This window comes from Anopheles arabiensis, chromosome X (genome assembly GCF_016920715.1).
Source record: "Anopheles arabiensis isolate DONGOLA chromosome X, AaraD3, whole genome shotgun sequence".
Classification (NCBI taxonomy): domain Eukaryota; kingdom Metazoa; phylum Arthropoda; class Insecta; order Diptera; family Culicidae; genus Anopheles; species Anopheles arabiensis.
Genome location: NC_053519.1, coordinates 13,955,582 through 13,969,873, shown reverse-complemented (window position 1 = coordinate 13,969,873; position 14,292 = coordinate 13,955,582). Strand labels below are relative to the sequence as shown.

The following is a 14,292-nucleotide window of genomic DNA, read 5'->3' as shown; positions in this document are numbered from 1 at the left end:
CGTCAGCTACTTGTTGTCGTCCCGGTGCGACGCATTTCGTTGCAGTTACCCAATCAGACAGACGCCCTGCCCAACGTAGGTGCTCGTGTGGCCGAGTCCGAGCGGGAAGGCGGCCCGCGAACTGGCCACTTCCGCCTCGACAACTGGTGCCGCTTCCAGGCGCTGCCCGGTCGTTTGTTTGATCAGCGAGTGGACACCCTTCATCACATCGTCGACCAGCGTGTTCCGAGGCATCGGTTTGTGCTGTACGGAAGAGGAGAGAGAGAAAGCGAGGGTGTGAAACTCGTTGACAGATCTGTGCCGAGTGGGACAGGACTTACGAAGGCGGCATTGACGGCCGCAATGAAGGAGTCGCCGTCCAGCTGAAGCAGTCGCTTCGCCTCCGCCACACCGGTGGACCACACGAGCGAGCTGGTGTCGTCGCTTAGGGGGAGTAGTGCGATCGGGCCGGTCGGCAGGAAGCGCTGCCAGGCGGTCACGTTGTCGCTTGGCGCGTTGGCCAGCCGAAGCGTTGCCACCACACCCATCTGGTTGTAGGCGAGGGCAAAGTTTTGGACGCCCATCTGCCGACGCACCAGGGAGTTGTAACCGTCAGCACCGACCTGAAATGTACGGAGAGAAAGAGAGAGATAGAGTGAGTAAGAGACAGATGTGACAGAGAACGAGACCATTACTCATCTCGACGGTGGACAGAGGAATGGAACGTGTCTTAATTATAACAGCTTGACAAATGTGATGTTTCTTGCCGCTCGACCCAGCTAGCAGACTGCCTTCCCCCACAGACAAGATCTCCCAAAGCCAGGGAGGTGTACCGGATGTACGCTTGTTGTCTCCCGCGCGCGCGCGGCACTCTGCAGCGACGAAACCAATCAACACAGGCTCGTTAGAATCCGCTGGGTGTCGCTAAGTTCCCGGGATTCGCGGCGAATCACTCATCCTCGCGAGGCGAGGCGAAGAAATGACGAGTGCTAATTAGCAACACTGCCTAACACATACACACACACACCTCTCGCTCTTCATTCGCCATTCCTCCCATTTGGTGTTTTGGAGTACGTTCCCCACGAGGCAGAAGAATACGCTCCACGCTCAAATGTTCGCCCCATGCGTAACCTTTCTATCGCTCACTCTCTAAGCAAGTGGAGGATCATATCCTTCCTCTAGGCCGCAAACGGCCTTTCGTACCACGCCCCCCCCCCTCTGTGCCTTAATGGCGGGCGACGAATTTCCATCTCAATTTCACCATTCCGCCATGTTCTTCGGCGATGGTGTCAGAGATTTTCCGTTTCGAATTGGATTTTCCCTCTCAGTGTGTTCCACTACGATTTTGGAGGAGAGGGGGTTGCTCTTTCTTGCTCATTCCCACTCTAATTGGACGAGGGTACACACTCCATTTGGTGCTTATTTTCCGACCCATCACTTCCCCCCCCCCCACCCCTCAAACCACTAGGGGATGTTCGTGAGGGTGGACGCAACAACACAAAAAAAAAGAACATGCCGCCTGTGCACACACAAACACACACACACGCCTGTCCCTGGCATGCTTGTTCGCACCTTGCTGAGATTCGCGCCGAACGAAATGAGATGTGTGTTTTGCGCAGTCAGCCGGCGCCCGCCGCCCTTTATCCCGCGATCGAATGCAGCACGCAGTTTTCCGCCCATCCGGTTCGCGGCTGTGATCTTACGTTTGCTGCTCTCGTCTCTCTCGCTCTCTCTCTCTCTCTCTCTCTCTCTCTCTCTCTCTCTCTCTTTATCTCTCCGCATCTCTCGCACCGTGTTGTTCTCCGTGGTTCGTGTAACATGGATTTTTCTCACCATTTCAATCCCACCGGGGCTTAGAAAAACCGGCGCGGGGAAACCGCTCGATCGTCGCTGTTGCTCGGAAGGTGGGAGAAACCGGGGGACGCCCGGGGGACGAAGGAAAGCGCCGGCAATGCTGGGTCGCAAGGGGAGGTAGGATCGGCGGTCGTCCTTGGGTGTCGGTTGGGTTTCACCGGCGTCCAAGCTGACGTTCAGTCGGCGCGTGGTGTTCCAACGGTTCGGAAGAGAGGCATCAGCTTTCCAATCTTTTTGTTGTAGTTTTTGTTGTTGTTGTTGTTGTTGTTGTTGTTGCAATTGCTTTAACAGTGCACCTGGAGTGGCTACACAGGCAACATCGTGTCGTGCATATATAGGTGAACCGTGTGGCAGCCCCTTTGTGAACCGCCGAGTGCCGGGTTACAGTCAGATCAATCCCGCACGGCTAACAGACACACAACTTTGCGACGTTGACAGCGTGTACATCAGGTGAGGCTGCAACATAAGCGTCACACATTTCTGGCACGGGTTCGCTTCAATCAACCTCCGTTTTGTTTTTGTGGAGCTCCAGCAACATCTTCACGCTACCCGACGACGCACGTCATCAAACGCTCAAACAATTCAAACCAGCAAAAAGCTGCCACTGACATCTGCCCCGACAAGGTGACAAGGTCCCAATGAATTCCAGAACAGTGCGCCATCAAACGCTTGAGAGATGATGGTACAAGATATTCAAAAGGAGACAAAAAAAAAAACTGCACACTTGCAGCCGTGATTCACACAACGTTCCGGTGGGGTAGTTTGAGGATCTCTTTCCAGAACTCTTCCGCTCCAGAGCGAAGAGGTTTACACATTTCTTCTTTTAAAACTGCCCTCCCCATTCGGTACAACCGTTTTGCAACAATCTTCACGACCGAACGGTATCGGTTACAAGATTTATGAATACCGTGGGACCATTATCGGACACCATAAATATTGCTAATTAAAATTGCATCAGCATTCAGCACCTCGCGCCCATCGCCCCGTAGCACACGTCCCTGCGAACGGAGGGGCGCGGCACACGCACTCAAAACCTCATTTAGCCGGATGCCGAAAAGCTGAATATTTTGTTTACAAATTCCAACCACCGCAGCCGCAGTAGATCTAGTCCCCCGCCGCTCGGGTTCTTGCCTGGTTGGTTGCCGTGTAGGGCAAGTGTGCCGCCCGGTAGAATACGCCACTCAAGAGAGTAGTGTTTTTTTCTTATGTCGATTTTTTGTTGTTGTTCGACGTACTTGGGCGTATCCGATGGGGAAGCATTGATTAGATCCAGACGGTAATGAGATCGTCAGCAAGACATCAGTTGGCGTTGGATGATGTTGTTGTTCGTTTTCTTTCAAATTAAACCCATTTTAGATTGAGTAGGTATCTGCTCTCGTTGCCCGTGTCCCATCCTCGGGACTCCATCATCCAAGTCGCTCAAGTACCTTGGCAGTGGATCCAAGATTATGGCCAAACTCCAAGTGTCGGCGAACCTGCGGTGAAATTGGCTAGGAGCGTGTGATACACTAAACAAATCATTCGTTGCCTGCTTAAATAACGCTCTACCCACGCTAATCTCGGCTCCCTTGTGGGGCCGTGTTGAATGGATATAGTTCGCCCCCGGTCTCCGGTCGCAACGATCTTGTCGCTCTTCCTTCCTCGGCAAGAAGGCGGTGAGGGGGAGTGACCATATATTGTGTTTCAAGGAACCTAACACACTGTTACACGGGGGATCAACACCAACAGCCACTGCCAGCGCGGGGTCCCATTAGATCGATTTTTTGTTCGTTTCGGCTGCATTGCAGCGCGGTTGTGTGCTGCGCTTTTGTTGTTCTAGTGGGCCAGTGGCAAAGTGTGGATAGGCCCACTCCAAAATCCGCATCTACTGCCAGACCATGTAAGGGGGCGGGAGGGCTGCGACGCTGATGTTTGGTGGCAGCGTTTACATAAACATTCGCGCGCGAAACAATTCCTCTCCCCCTCCCCGAGAGGGAAGTGGTCCCAGGCCACTGAAACGGTCCCAAAACAAGGGACCCGGCGGGTTCCATGGATTTCCACCGAAGGGTTGTGCCGGTTGCGCCGCGCGAATGCGTGCAAGCTGACGCGTGGCCCGACGATCATCTCCTGCGCCTGTCCGGGTGCAGGGTTTTCCCACAGCTCCTGAATACAAATATTTTGCATGAATAATGTTATACTAATTGATTAAGTAGCTAAAGTAAATAACAGACCACCACCTCGATACAAAATCTCACAGAGGAGGCCCGCACAACGAGTTTCATCCGTTACAGTACGAAAAACTCGTTATGCGGGGGAAACTTTTCCCCATAAAATGTGTATGGAAAGTGCAATAATTGCAATAACGTTTGGTGGGTTACCATTTTTTTTTTTATTGCGTTACCACGATTTTTTGGCCGTTTCTCAGAATTTTTCGGTCCAATTGTATTGATATCTAGTCGGAAAATACCAATAAATTATGGGAACGCACCAAAAAATCATGGGAACTGACCAATAAATCGTGGGAAACCCTGTAAGCCTGATCGATTGATTTAGTGTTTAATATTTCCCCATTAGATCGTTTTCAACATGACCTATTATCGTTTTCTGATTAGGAAAAGTTAGTTGTTCTACTGTTAAACATTTCCTACTAGACTCATCTATTAACATTCCTATTAGCAAGAAGCTTTTTCTCATTTACCTGAGCGATAATCAAAATCAATGAAATGCTTAATGTTACCCAATCGAGATCTTGATTTCAGATCTGCTCTAAAAAAAAATAAATGCCTAACAGGATCGGCGAAAATCTGTGCAAAATTTGAAAAATTTCAATCAAAGTATAACCCACCTTGAGAAGAACAATTTCAACCACGGCGGAAAACCCCTGCCTTTTCGAGCACGGTTTGGAGTGGCGGGAAGACACGGGGAGGAAGAAAAACCGCTCGCCTTCGAAACGATGTTGCTGCCTGTTTTTGTGTGTGTGTGTGTGTGTGTTTTGCTTAATTTTGGGGCCACGTTTGCTTCAATACCGTGCCCCCCCCCCCCCCCCCCATCCGGTCCTACTCACCGCGCACGCTCCACACCGTGCCCGCACTTTGGCAGCCCATTTCCGCTCACTTATTTTTATGCTTTTCCACTCACCCCGGGGGTTGCCGGCCCGGGGGTTGTTTACTTAATGCGGGGTGAGGCGGTGGCGGGCCAACAGGATTAACACCGAAAACACCTTCGAACGATGTTCGTGATGCTACTAAGCACACCTTCCAGGCACGACGAAACACGACGGACCCTCCGCATCGTCTTTTATCGATACTGACTTGGCTAATTAACCTTGATAGCATTCCCATCTTCGAGCGCACTTCGCTACATTGTATCTTTCACGCGATCTTTTGCTGCTCGTTCTAGCCCGGCAAAGCGTTTGCGGCACACCGAACTAGAGAACAACCCCACACGGACGCGCGCTGGTCAATGTGCCCGCCGGGGCACGCGGCATGGATACGGTGCGCTTTTCAATCATAGTACGTCGCCTGACCGTTCTACGCCTGACTCATCTGTCTCACATCCATCTGTTTTTTTTTTTTGCGGCGAAAGGAAAATGAGATGCGCTGGGAGGATGAGTACCGGATGTACTACCAGGAGGAGCAGGCGGACGAGGGCAGCGAGCCGACGGACAGTGCCGGCCGCTTCCGGCTGAGCATCTCGAGCGAGAGCGACGTCGGTGGCGTCGAGATTTCGTCCCCGAACCAGCCGCACGATTTTGGCAGCGGGCGCGAAGGGCAGGAAGAGATCTGGGCGTACGCCGACATTGAGGCGGGGCTGAAGGAGCTGCCCGGGGGTGATCGGGTGGCCGAGCTGCTCGGCTGCAGTGTGGTGCCGGCCGGCGACATCCTGCAGGACACGGGCCCCGACCAGCGCGACACGGTCGTACTGCTGGCGGTGTGGTACAGCAAGCACGACCTGCTGCGCAAGCTGCTCGCGCTCGACGGCGTCAGTGCGGGCGTGTGCGATGCGGCCGGCCGGACCGCGCTCCATCTGGCCTGCTACATCGGCGACTACAAGGCGACGGAGGTGCTGCTGCAGCACGGCGCCAAGGCACAGTGCTGGGATCGGGAGAAAACCGCCACACCGCTGCACTGTGCGGCCAGGTAAGTGTGTGTGTGTGGGTGCATTTTCCTTATCCGTATTTGAGGTATGAATTGTTTGACAGCTGCGGCAGCCTCGAGTGCGTAACGCTCCTGCTCGCCCAGAGCGTGGACATCAACGCCGGCATCGAGAAGCACTCCGCGCTGCACTACGCGGTCATGCGCAACAGCAAGCGCTGCGTCGAGTATCTGCTCGCGCACGGTGCCAACCCGAACACGCCGCAGGTCTACACGCAGACGCCGCTGCACGTGGCGGCCGCCCTCGGGTACGGCGAGTGTATGGAGCTGCTGCTGGCGCACGGGGCCGACGCCCGGTCCCAGTACGGGCAGAAGAAGATCACCGCCCTGCATCTGGCCGCCTCGGAGAACTATCTCGACTGCGTGCGGCTGCTGGTGGCGGCGGGCGCCAACATCGACGCCCGCAACCGGGACCAGCAGACGCCCCTGCACCTGGCCTGCCTGTCCCAGTGCCACGAAACCGTCACGTACCTGATCGCCCAGCGGGCCGACGTGCACGCGGTCTACCGGGACGGGCGCACCGCCCTGCACGCCTCGATCGTGAAGGAGTCCCGGTTTTGGGACTGCACGCTCAGCCTGCTGAAGGCGAAGGTGGACGTGAACCGGGCGGACAACTTCGGCTACACGCCGCTCCACATTGCCGCACTGAACGAGTTCAGCACGTGCGTGTACATGCTGATCGAGTACGGTGCGGACATCACGGCGCGCACGAACGGTGGCGTATCGGCGCTGTCGTTCATCATACGCCGCACGCCGGAAATAATACCGCGCTACGTGGACAAGCTCGATGCGGCGATCAGCGTGAACAGCATACACGAGATCGGCGACGTGGACTGCGAGATACGGCTGGACTTTCGGCTGCTGGTGCCGAACAACGACCGCGGCGAGACCGAGCTGCTGCTCGCGTTCATCGAGGTGGGCCAGAAGCGCATCCTGAAGCATCCGCTCTGCGAAACGTTCCTGCTGCTCAAGTGGCGCCGGATACGGAAGTTTTTCATCTTCAGCCTGTTCTACCACGGGCTGTTCGTGCTGCTGTTTACCGCGTACGTGCTCGGGGTGTACGTGCGCGACTGCCGGGCAGAGCCGTGCCCGCTGCCCGCCTACATACCGGCGGTCGGGTACGTCATCATCCTGTTCAACCTGGTGCTGCTGACGAAGGAGATCTTCCAGATGATGCACGGCTTCGTCAGCTACGTCCGGTACTGGGAGAACTGGCTGCAGTGGAGCATCGTGATCGGCATTTTTCTCTGCACGGTGAGTACTGGTGAATGGTCTTCTGAAGCACACGTGCCTGTTGTTGCGAATAGAGTCCATTTCTTCACAGTTTTTCAATTACGGGACGTACAGCACTGCAGTGAAGTTACTTGATACAGGCTGGATCTTTGAATTGCTTTGCCGTTCGACACAAGAGTCCTAGCAGATGATCGGATCGCCTCATTTACTTGTTGCTTAAATCTTAACTTGAGTATCGAGTATGACTCCAATATCCTTCATGTGGCCAGTGTGTCCAATTGAACTTCTCTAACTTCACCATAACCATCAAGTTTAAGCTTATTTTGAACCAGAAAGATTTTCTTATTATAAAAATACCTTTCGTAAAACTAATATGGTAATGCTGCAAAATGTCACTGTCATGTCATGTCATGTCACGTCATGTCATAAAAAATTCTGAAACAAAATCCATGTCAGCGTCACGTACTCAACAGTGATAATCAAAGGAGATACTCAAAACTATTGGTGTAATCAATGCATGACATTTTTGCATGACATTACCTTCGTGACATTTTTGCGACCAACGCTTGGTCAGGCACTATGTCATGACTTTTTATTACTGTTATCAGTTCTGCAAAATATGACTGACACAGTCATGACAAATTCTGGCTGAAACAAAATTAAGTTAGCGTCACGAGCTCTATTGTGATGATCAGAGGTGAGACTCAAACAGTTGTGGCGACCATCACCTGCTTGGTGACATTTTGTACAACCAACATGGTCAGTCACTTGGTCGTGACATTTTCTGTGTGTGGTCATCACGATAGTCAGGCGAGATATGCGGGGCGTGGAAGTGGTTCCAAGAAACAAAATGATCATGGTTTCTCGCTCTGTTTGACCCGCCAGACCAGACAGAGCTTTTTCGCATGCTCATTTTGTTTCTTGAAACCACAAGCCAAGTATATTCCAAGAATGTCGTGATTATCACCGACAGAACGTTTCGTGACCGAGTTAATGACCAAGATATGAGTGCTAAACAAAATGTCATCAAGCATGTGATTGGTCCACCAAATGTTTGAGTCTCACCTCTGATCATCTCTGCTGTGTACGTGAGCTGATTTGAGCTTCATTTTAGTCATGAGTGTTGATGACTCAAATAGTGGCAATTGGCAGCAATGTTCACAGCCAGAAAAAGTCAAGATAATGCTTGTGACGGCATTAAGCTCAGATTGTCAGTCAGAGTATTGGGTTTGACTCAAGCAATTGCACGTCATGTCATGACGCACTTTCATTGAGTATCAGCAATGAGCATCAAGCTACCACGGATAAGTTCATTGTTTTCGTTGGTGAATATCTCGTGATGCTCATGACATTTTGCAGCACTGAGTATGGCAATGGTAATCTTCCACATATGTATAAACTTTTGTTAATTGGTGTAGAGCTTTTGTATTGATTCTTCACTTATCTATGTCATTGAAGCATTGACTTTGCTCTGTGGTTTGTCTGAGGGGCAGCATGTATCGATATTTTTCGTTATCCTTCTGACTAAAGTATCTATTTAAAAGATGTGTAACCGTCTTCAAGTTCCTTTAAAACAACTGTTTCTCTTTGAATTGCGCATCCTCCCAGCACAACACACTGAACGAATCGAACGCCATCATGAACTGGCAGCACCATGTGGCGGCCGTCGTCATCTTTCTGGCCTGGCTCGAGCTGATGATGTTGGTGGGCCGGTTTCCCATCTTCGGCCTGTACGTGCAGATGTTTACCACCGGTAAGCGTGTGGGCTCCGTTCGAGCTTCGAGCGCCCAAGAATCGAAATACCGTCTTTTTAACGTGTCTCTTTTTTTTTGCAGTGGCGGTAAACTTTTCCAAATTTCTGATGGCCTACTGCTGCCTGCTGGTCGCGTTCGGCCTCAGCTTCTGCGTGCTGTTCCCGAACTACATCGCGTTCAAGGAGATACCGCGCTCGCTGCTGAAAACGATCGTGATGATGGCGGGCGAGCTCGAGTTCGAGGACATCTTCTACGGGGAGAATCTGAAGATCGAGTATCCTGCCACCGCGCACGGCATGTTTCTCGCGTTCGTCCTGCTAGTGACGGTCATCCTGACCAATCTGCTGGTCGGTCTGGCCGTCAGCGACATCCAGGGGCTGCAGCAGTCGGCCGGGCTCGACCGGCTGTCCCGCCAGGCGGAACTGATTTCCCGGCTGGAGAGTCTCATGTTTTCGCGCCTGCTGCGCAAAGCGCCGATCCGCATCTGGGCCATCTTTCAGAAGATCGCGCTGCTGAAGACGTCCCGCTGCCGGTTACACTTTCGCGTCAAGCCGAACGATCCGCGCGAGAAGCGGGTACGAATAGTGCTGGCGAATGGCGAATGTAGCCGCGGAACAAATTTAACCCCTCTCTTTGCTCTCCCCATTCTGCAACACAGATTCCGCGGGAGCTCATCACCTCGATCTACAAGCTGGTGGCGGAGCGGCGCGAGCGCAACCAATCGATCAAGCGCCGGCGCACCTACCGGAACATGCAGACGTTCAACCGCTTCCTGCTGGACGATGCGGACGACGATGGGGCCGTCACGCTGCGCCGGAAGCACTTTAAAACGGTCAACAAAAAGCGCACCATCTCGGAGCACCCGCACGGCGGGATGCGGCCCGACACGATGCCGCCGGTCATGCCGGGGGCGCGCATTTCTAACACTAACGCCGGGGCGCTCAAAACGCTCGAGGACAACCAGAAAGCCATCCTGAAGCGGTTGGACGAGCTGGGCAAGGACCTTGACATTCTTAAGGGTAGAATAAAAAAGCCTTAGGACACTACGGCATGTAGTGCGAAATAAGCGTGTGTTTCTCTGTAAGATAAGGGTTTAGGTAAGAGCTATAACTGTATGCTGGTAGGGCCAAACACCACTGATCAGGCCATTGGTACCCACGGGTGGTTCTAGGGTGCTATCTTCCAAACCAGGAGAATTCAATATATCTGGAAATGGCCACTGACAATCACCAATGATTGAATCTCGTTGTGAACTCCCAGGTTGAACTAAAGAAACTAACGAAAAGCTTATCAACAACATTATGCTCATGATGACATCTACCTTCGTCCGGATATCCTGGCAACAGGGCTTTTAACAGTTTAAAAATAGAAACAGCATGATTTAGAACAAAATCCGCTGCTCTACTGAATATTAAATGGAGAATAACCGTAGACGGCGCACATTTATTTGGCACTTAAGCGCACCAGACTGTGTGAGCGTGAGACAACACGTCGTCTACAAAAACCACACAGTTTTGGCCTGACGGACGTGGGAAGACATCAATATACATCAATATTTGTGTCTTGTTTCCTCTGTTCTCTCAAATACGATATCTGGATGCCAAACTGATGTCGTGTACATGGACTTTAAGGCTGAATTCGACAGTTTACCGCTTGACCTTCTAATTGGCAAACTCTGGTTTTAGTCCTATCTGGGCCGAAGATCGTATAGAATAAGTGTTTCGTCCTGCTTGTCAGAATGTTTCGTGGGCCTCTTTGGAGTCCCTCAAGGAAGCGTTGTTACTCCCATTCTTTTCCTTTCATTTGTTCATGACTGTACCTCTATACTCCCTCCCGATGGCTGTCTGCTGTACGCCGAAGACGTCAAGATTTTCCTACTTGTGTCATCATCTACTGACTGTGGTAATCTCCACAATCTGTACCGAATTCCTTTGGTGTTCGGCCGAAAACCGAAATGTTTGGTGTAACAATAATGGCCTTCACCTTTATCCAAAAAAGTTTTGCGTTTTTTTGTTTACCAGATGCGCGTTGATTCCGTTCAGCTACTCCCTATTTGATACTGTCATACGTCGAGTATCGCCGGTAAAGGATCTGGGAGTGTGGCTGGACGAGATGCTGTCCTTTAATACACATGTTGATCATGTCATCAACAAGACCAATAAGTCACTAGGACTTACTAGAAGACTTGCGTCCGAAATCCGCGACCCCCTATGCTTAAAGTCTCTGTACTGCTGCTGGGTCCTGGCTGCTTGGTCTCCTCCAGGCTCAACAGCGATGACCAGAGTGAAGAGTGTCTTGCGTAAGTTCACTCGAGTGGCTGTTTGACGCTTCCTTCCCGGTTCTCATCAATTCCTTCCTTCATATCCCATCCGTTGTCGCCTTCTTGGGTTACTCCCCATTCAAGAAAGACATTCCCACATCCGTGCAAGATTCATCTCAGCTCTCCTGTTAAATGAACTTGATGTCCCATCCCTCCTATCCGCCATTCCTCTCTATGTCCCCTCTCGTCGGCTTCGTGACCGACCTCCCCTATCTATATCTCCCGCCAGACCCACTACGGTTCGAAACTATCCTGTTCTCCGCGCTCTATCGGTTTTCAACAACTTCTGCCATTTGTTTGACTTCAATGTCCCAGTGTCCCGTTTCCGTTCACGTCTTCGTGATTTTTCCTCTCTCCAGTACATGCCATCTGTGCCCGTCAACCTTATTTCCTCTCGACAACTAGCATTTAGGACACACTTTGTTAAGCCACTTTGGCGGACAATTTTAAATAAATAAATAAATAAGTAAATTGATCAATAAATATATAAATAAATAAATGGGAAAATAAATAAATATGCGATATCCAAAAAAGCATCTGTCCGATATTGGATTGGCAGATTCGTTGAACCATTTGAGAGCCTAGATGCTCATCTCGATCGCATAAATGGCAAACAACTAAGACCTGCACGTGTGGAGTGCGTTATCGTGACTTGGACCACATTCTCCGGTCTTTCAATGTCTTTTTCATTTTATAAAAGGATAAGCGGGGTAACAAATGCATAAATAAATGAGGGTGTAACTGGCATGTCACTTACCAGCAGGTCGCATTTGAGCGTCTCGCCATCGGCCAGCCGTACGGTGCTGCGGTCCGCTCCGTCCCGTATCAGCTCGCAGCTGGCAAGCTTCGAGGAGTAGCGCACGCGCACGTTCGGGACGCCCTCCAGCTGGCGGTAGATGCTGGCCAGCAGCACATCGTTCTCCACGATCCAGGAGATGTTTTCGGCAAAGTCGTCATAGTTGAACGTGATCAGCGCGTCCGAGCAGGCGTCCCACACCTGCATCTTCAGCACCGGCTTGACCCGGGTGCGCTCGATCTCCTCCCACGCGCCGATCGTCCGCATCAGCCGGTAGGTGCCCTTGCTGATCGCCGACACCCGGTTGCTGTACTGCTCGGTGGAGGGTTGCTTAAACCCGGCCGCTGCCTCCAGCAGCAGGATGTTTTTGTTCTGCAGCCGGGAGTTTTTGCCTGCAGGAGACATCCCCATCGAATGGGTGGTTAGCGTGGTTCTGATGGTTCTTTTCGCCCTCCCCGTTTTGCCCAGCTTACCCAATGCACAGGCTAGTGCAGTGCCGACCATCCCACCGCCGACGATGATGATGTCGTAGTGCTGGGCGTCCGTTGTGGTCGATTCCGTATTTGCATGCCGGTTGCTGGCCGTTGTCGCCAGGGTGCGAGGCCACTGGACGGCCCGGCTCGGTAGAACCACATTGCGGGGCGAGTATTTCACCAGAGTTGTACAGAACAGCCGGTTCATTTTCGTTTCGAACTGCACAATAACAAAACAAAAGGCTGCAGCGCGCTGACAGATCGGGAGGCGTTTGACAGCTCTCGGGGGTTTTATAGCACCAACTGACAGCACGATAAGCCAGCTCGGGAGTGTAGCGTGCACATAACACCGAATTTACAGTCTGCACTAGTGATGTGCTCTTTGGAGCGCACACACGACTCCGATCCGACTCCGGCCATTATTAGTCCGATTCCGACTCCGGAAAAATGGGAACAACTAGTTCCACCCGGTGTTGTTCACCCAAGTAGCACAATCCTGTTAAGAAACCGTTAAAAGTATGCCTAAAAGTATTACTTTTAGCTTTCCATACAGCAGTAATTTCAGGGCTTAAAACACTGCGTAACGCTTTCCTGGCTTCGTCAATGCTTCGTTAAAAATTAAAATTTTGCCGGTATTTTTAACGAAAAATGTCAAACTCAACGAACAAATCGACAGAGATGGCTGTATTGCTCTGTCTCATTCTATATGTATTTTATAGATCTTCGTTAAGTTACAACAGAAGGTGTTAATATTTCATGGAATAAATGCATAAATTCACCACAAATACTTTTATTCGACATTTCATCGTTTTGTCACTGCATATTGTCACTGTATCACATACGTTTCTTTCATTCCATGGGTTTCTTCCATAATATCAGCATGGAGGTCAGCTGCAGCAGTCGACGAAAAACATGATGTCCAAACGCTATCCAAATCAAATATGCTGCGGAATATAAAACTTATGTAGCTCATGTAAAGATATTGGTAATATCAATACTCTGACCTGTTATAAAATCACGATGACACACAAATTAAACAATAGCTGATAGAAATTGTCGCAGACGCTTGGTTTTGTTGCCATCTACACGCAAGCTACACGCACGAAGCTTGACGAACTTTTTGACATAAGAAATGGAGGCGCCATGTACGTGACCATATAGAGTATGTCTCAAAAGTTATCGTCATCAAGAGCATATTATTTTGCCCAAGAAAATATACATTTTTTTGAAAAAAATTCTCATTTGCAAACATTGCATACCCTTTATCAAACTTTCACATGTATTATTGAAAATATTAATTTTTTTTAAATTCTTTTTTTATTATCACCGCAGATTCAAACAGAGGAATAAAAGAAAACACATAGTTTTCAAACAGTTAATAAAAAAAAAGTTTGATGTAAAAATAAATACGCATTATTACATAAATAAGAATGAAAAATGATTTTCCGAATATTGAATAAATTGGAAATGGTGTAGATAAAATTTGAAAAACACTGTGTGTTATGTTAACCCGAATCGAAAAAAACGAGTGTAACGGAATACGTCGTTATGATGTAACGCTGGGAAATGTCATATTCTCTTAAGAAACTCTATTTGATTATTAAAGGCTTTAAAAAACTGTTAATAATCAAATAGAGTTTCTTAAGGCTACTTGGGCAGAGTCGCCCGGAGTCGTTCAGATTAGGAGTCATCCGGAGTCGTTTGGATTCGCATTCGTTCAGAGTCGGCCAGAGTCGACTGGAATCAGAGG

At 50.3% G+C, this 14,292-nt stretch overlaps 2 protein-coding genes across 3 annotated transcripts in view; one reads left to right on the top strand and one right to left on the bottom strand.

Annotated features, from left to right (window-relative positions):
* Positions 1-12,773, bottom strand: part of LOC120905901 (ubiquinone biosynthesis monooxygenase COQ6, mitochondrial) — a 28,200-nt gene extending 15,427 nt beyond the window's left edge. Inside the window, exons 1-4 of one of the 2 annotated variants that reach the window (XM_040317215.1) lie at positions 12,543-12,773; positions 12,031-12,461; positions 321-602; positions 50-243 (exon numbers count right to left, since the gene is read on the bottom strand). In XM_040317215.1, coding sequence (XP_040173149.1) covers positions 50-243; positions 321-602; positions 12,031-12,461; positions 12,543-12,750 — 1,115 coding nt within the window. In that variant the 5' untranslated portion in view covers positions 12,751-12,773. The remainder of the gene's footprint in view (positions 1-49; positions 244-320; positions 603-12,030; positions 12,462-12,542) is intronic. The other variant, XM_040317216.1, reaches the window with a different exon arrangement.
* LOC120905899 (transient receptor potential channel pyrexia) lies at positions 1,970-10,019 on the top strand. Its single transcript, XM_040317214.1, has 7 exons — positions 1,970-2,283; positions 5,212-5,324; positions 5,398-5,951; positions 6,014-7,220; positions 8,808-8,952; positions 9,035-9,528; positions 9,612-10,019. Exons 2-7 carry the CDS (start codon positions 5,298-5,300, stop codon positions 9,990-9,992), a joined length of 2,808 nt encoding a protein of 935 aa, XP_040173148.1. The 5' UTR covers positions 1,970-2,283; positions 5,212-5,297; the 3' UTR covers positions 9,993-10,019.
* Positions 12,774-14,292: the final 1,519 nt, after the last annotated feature.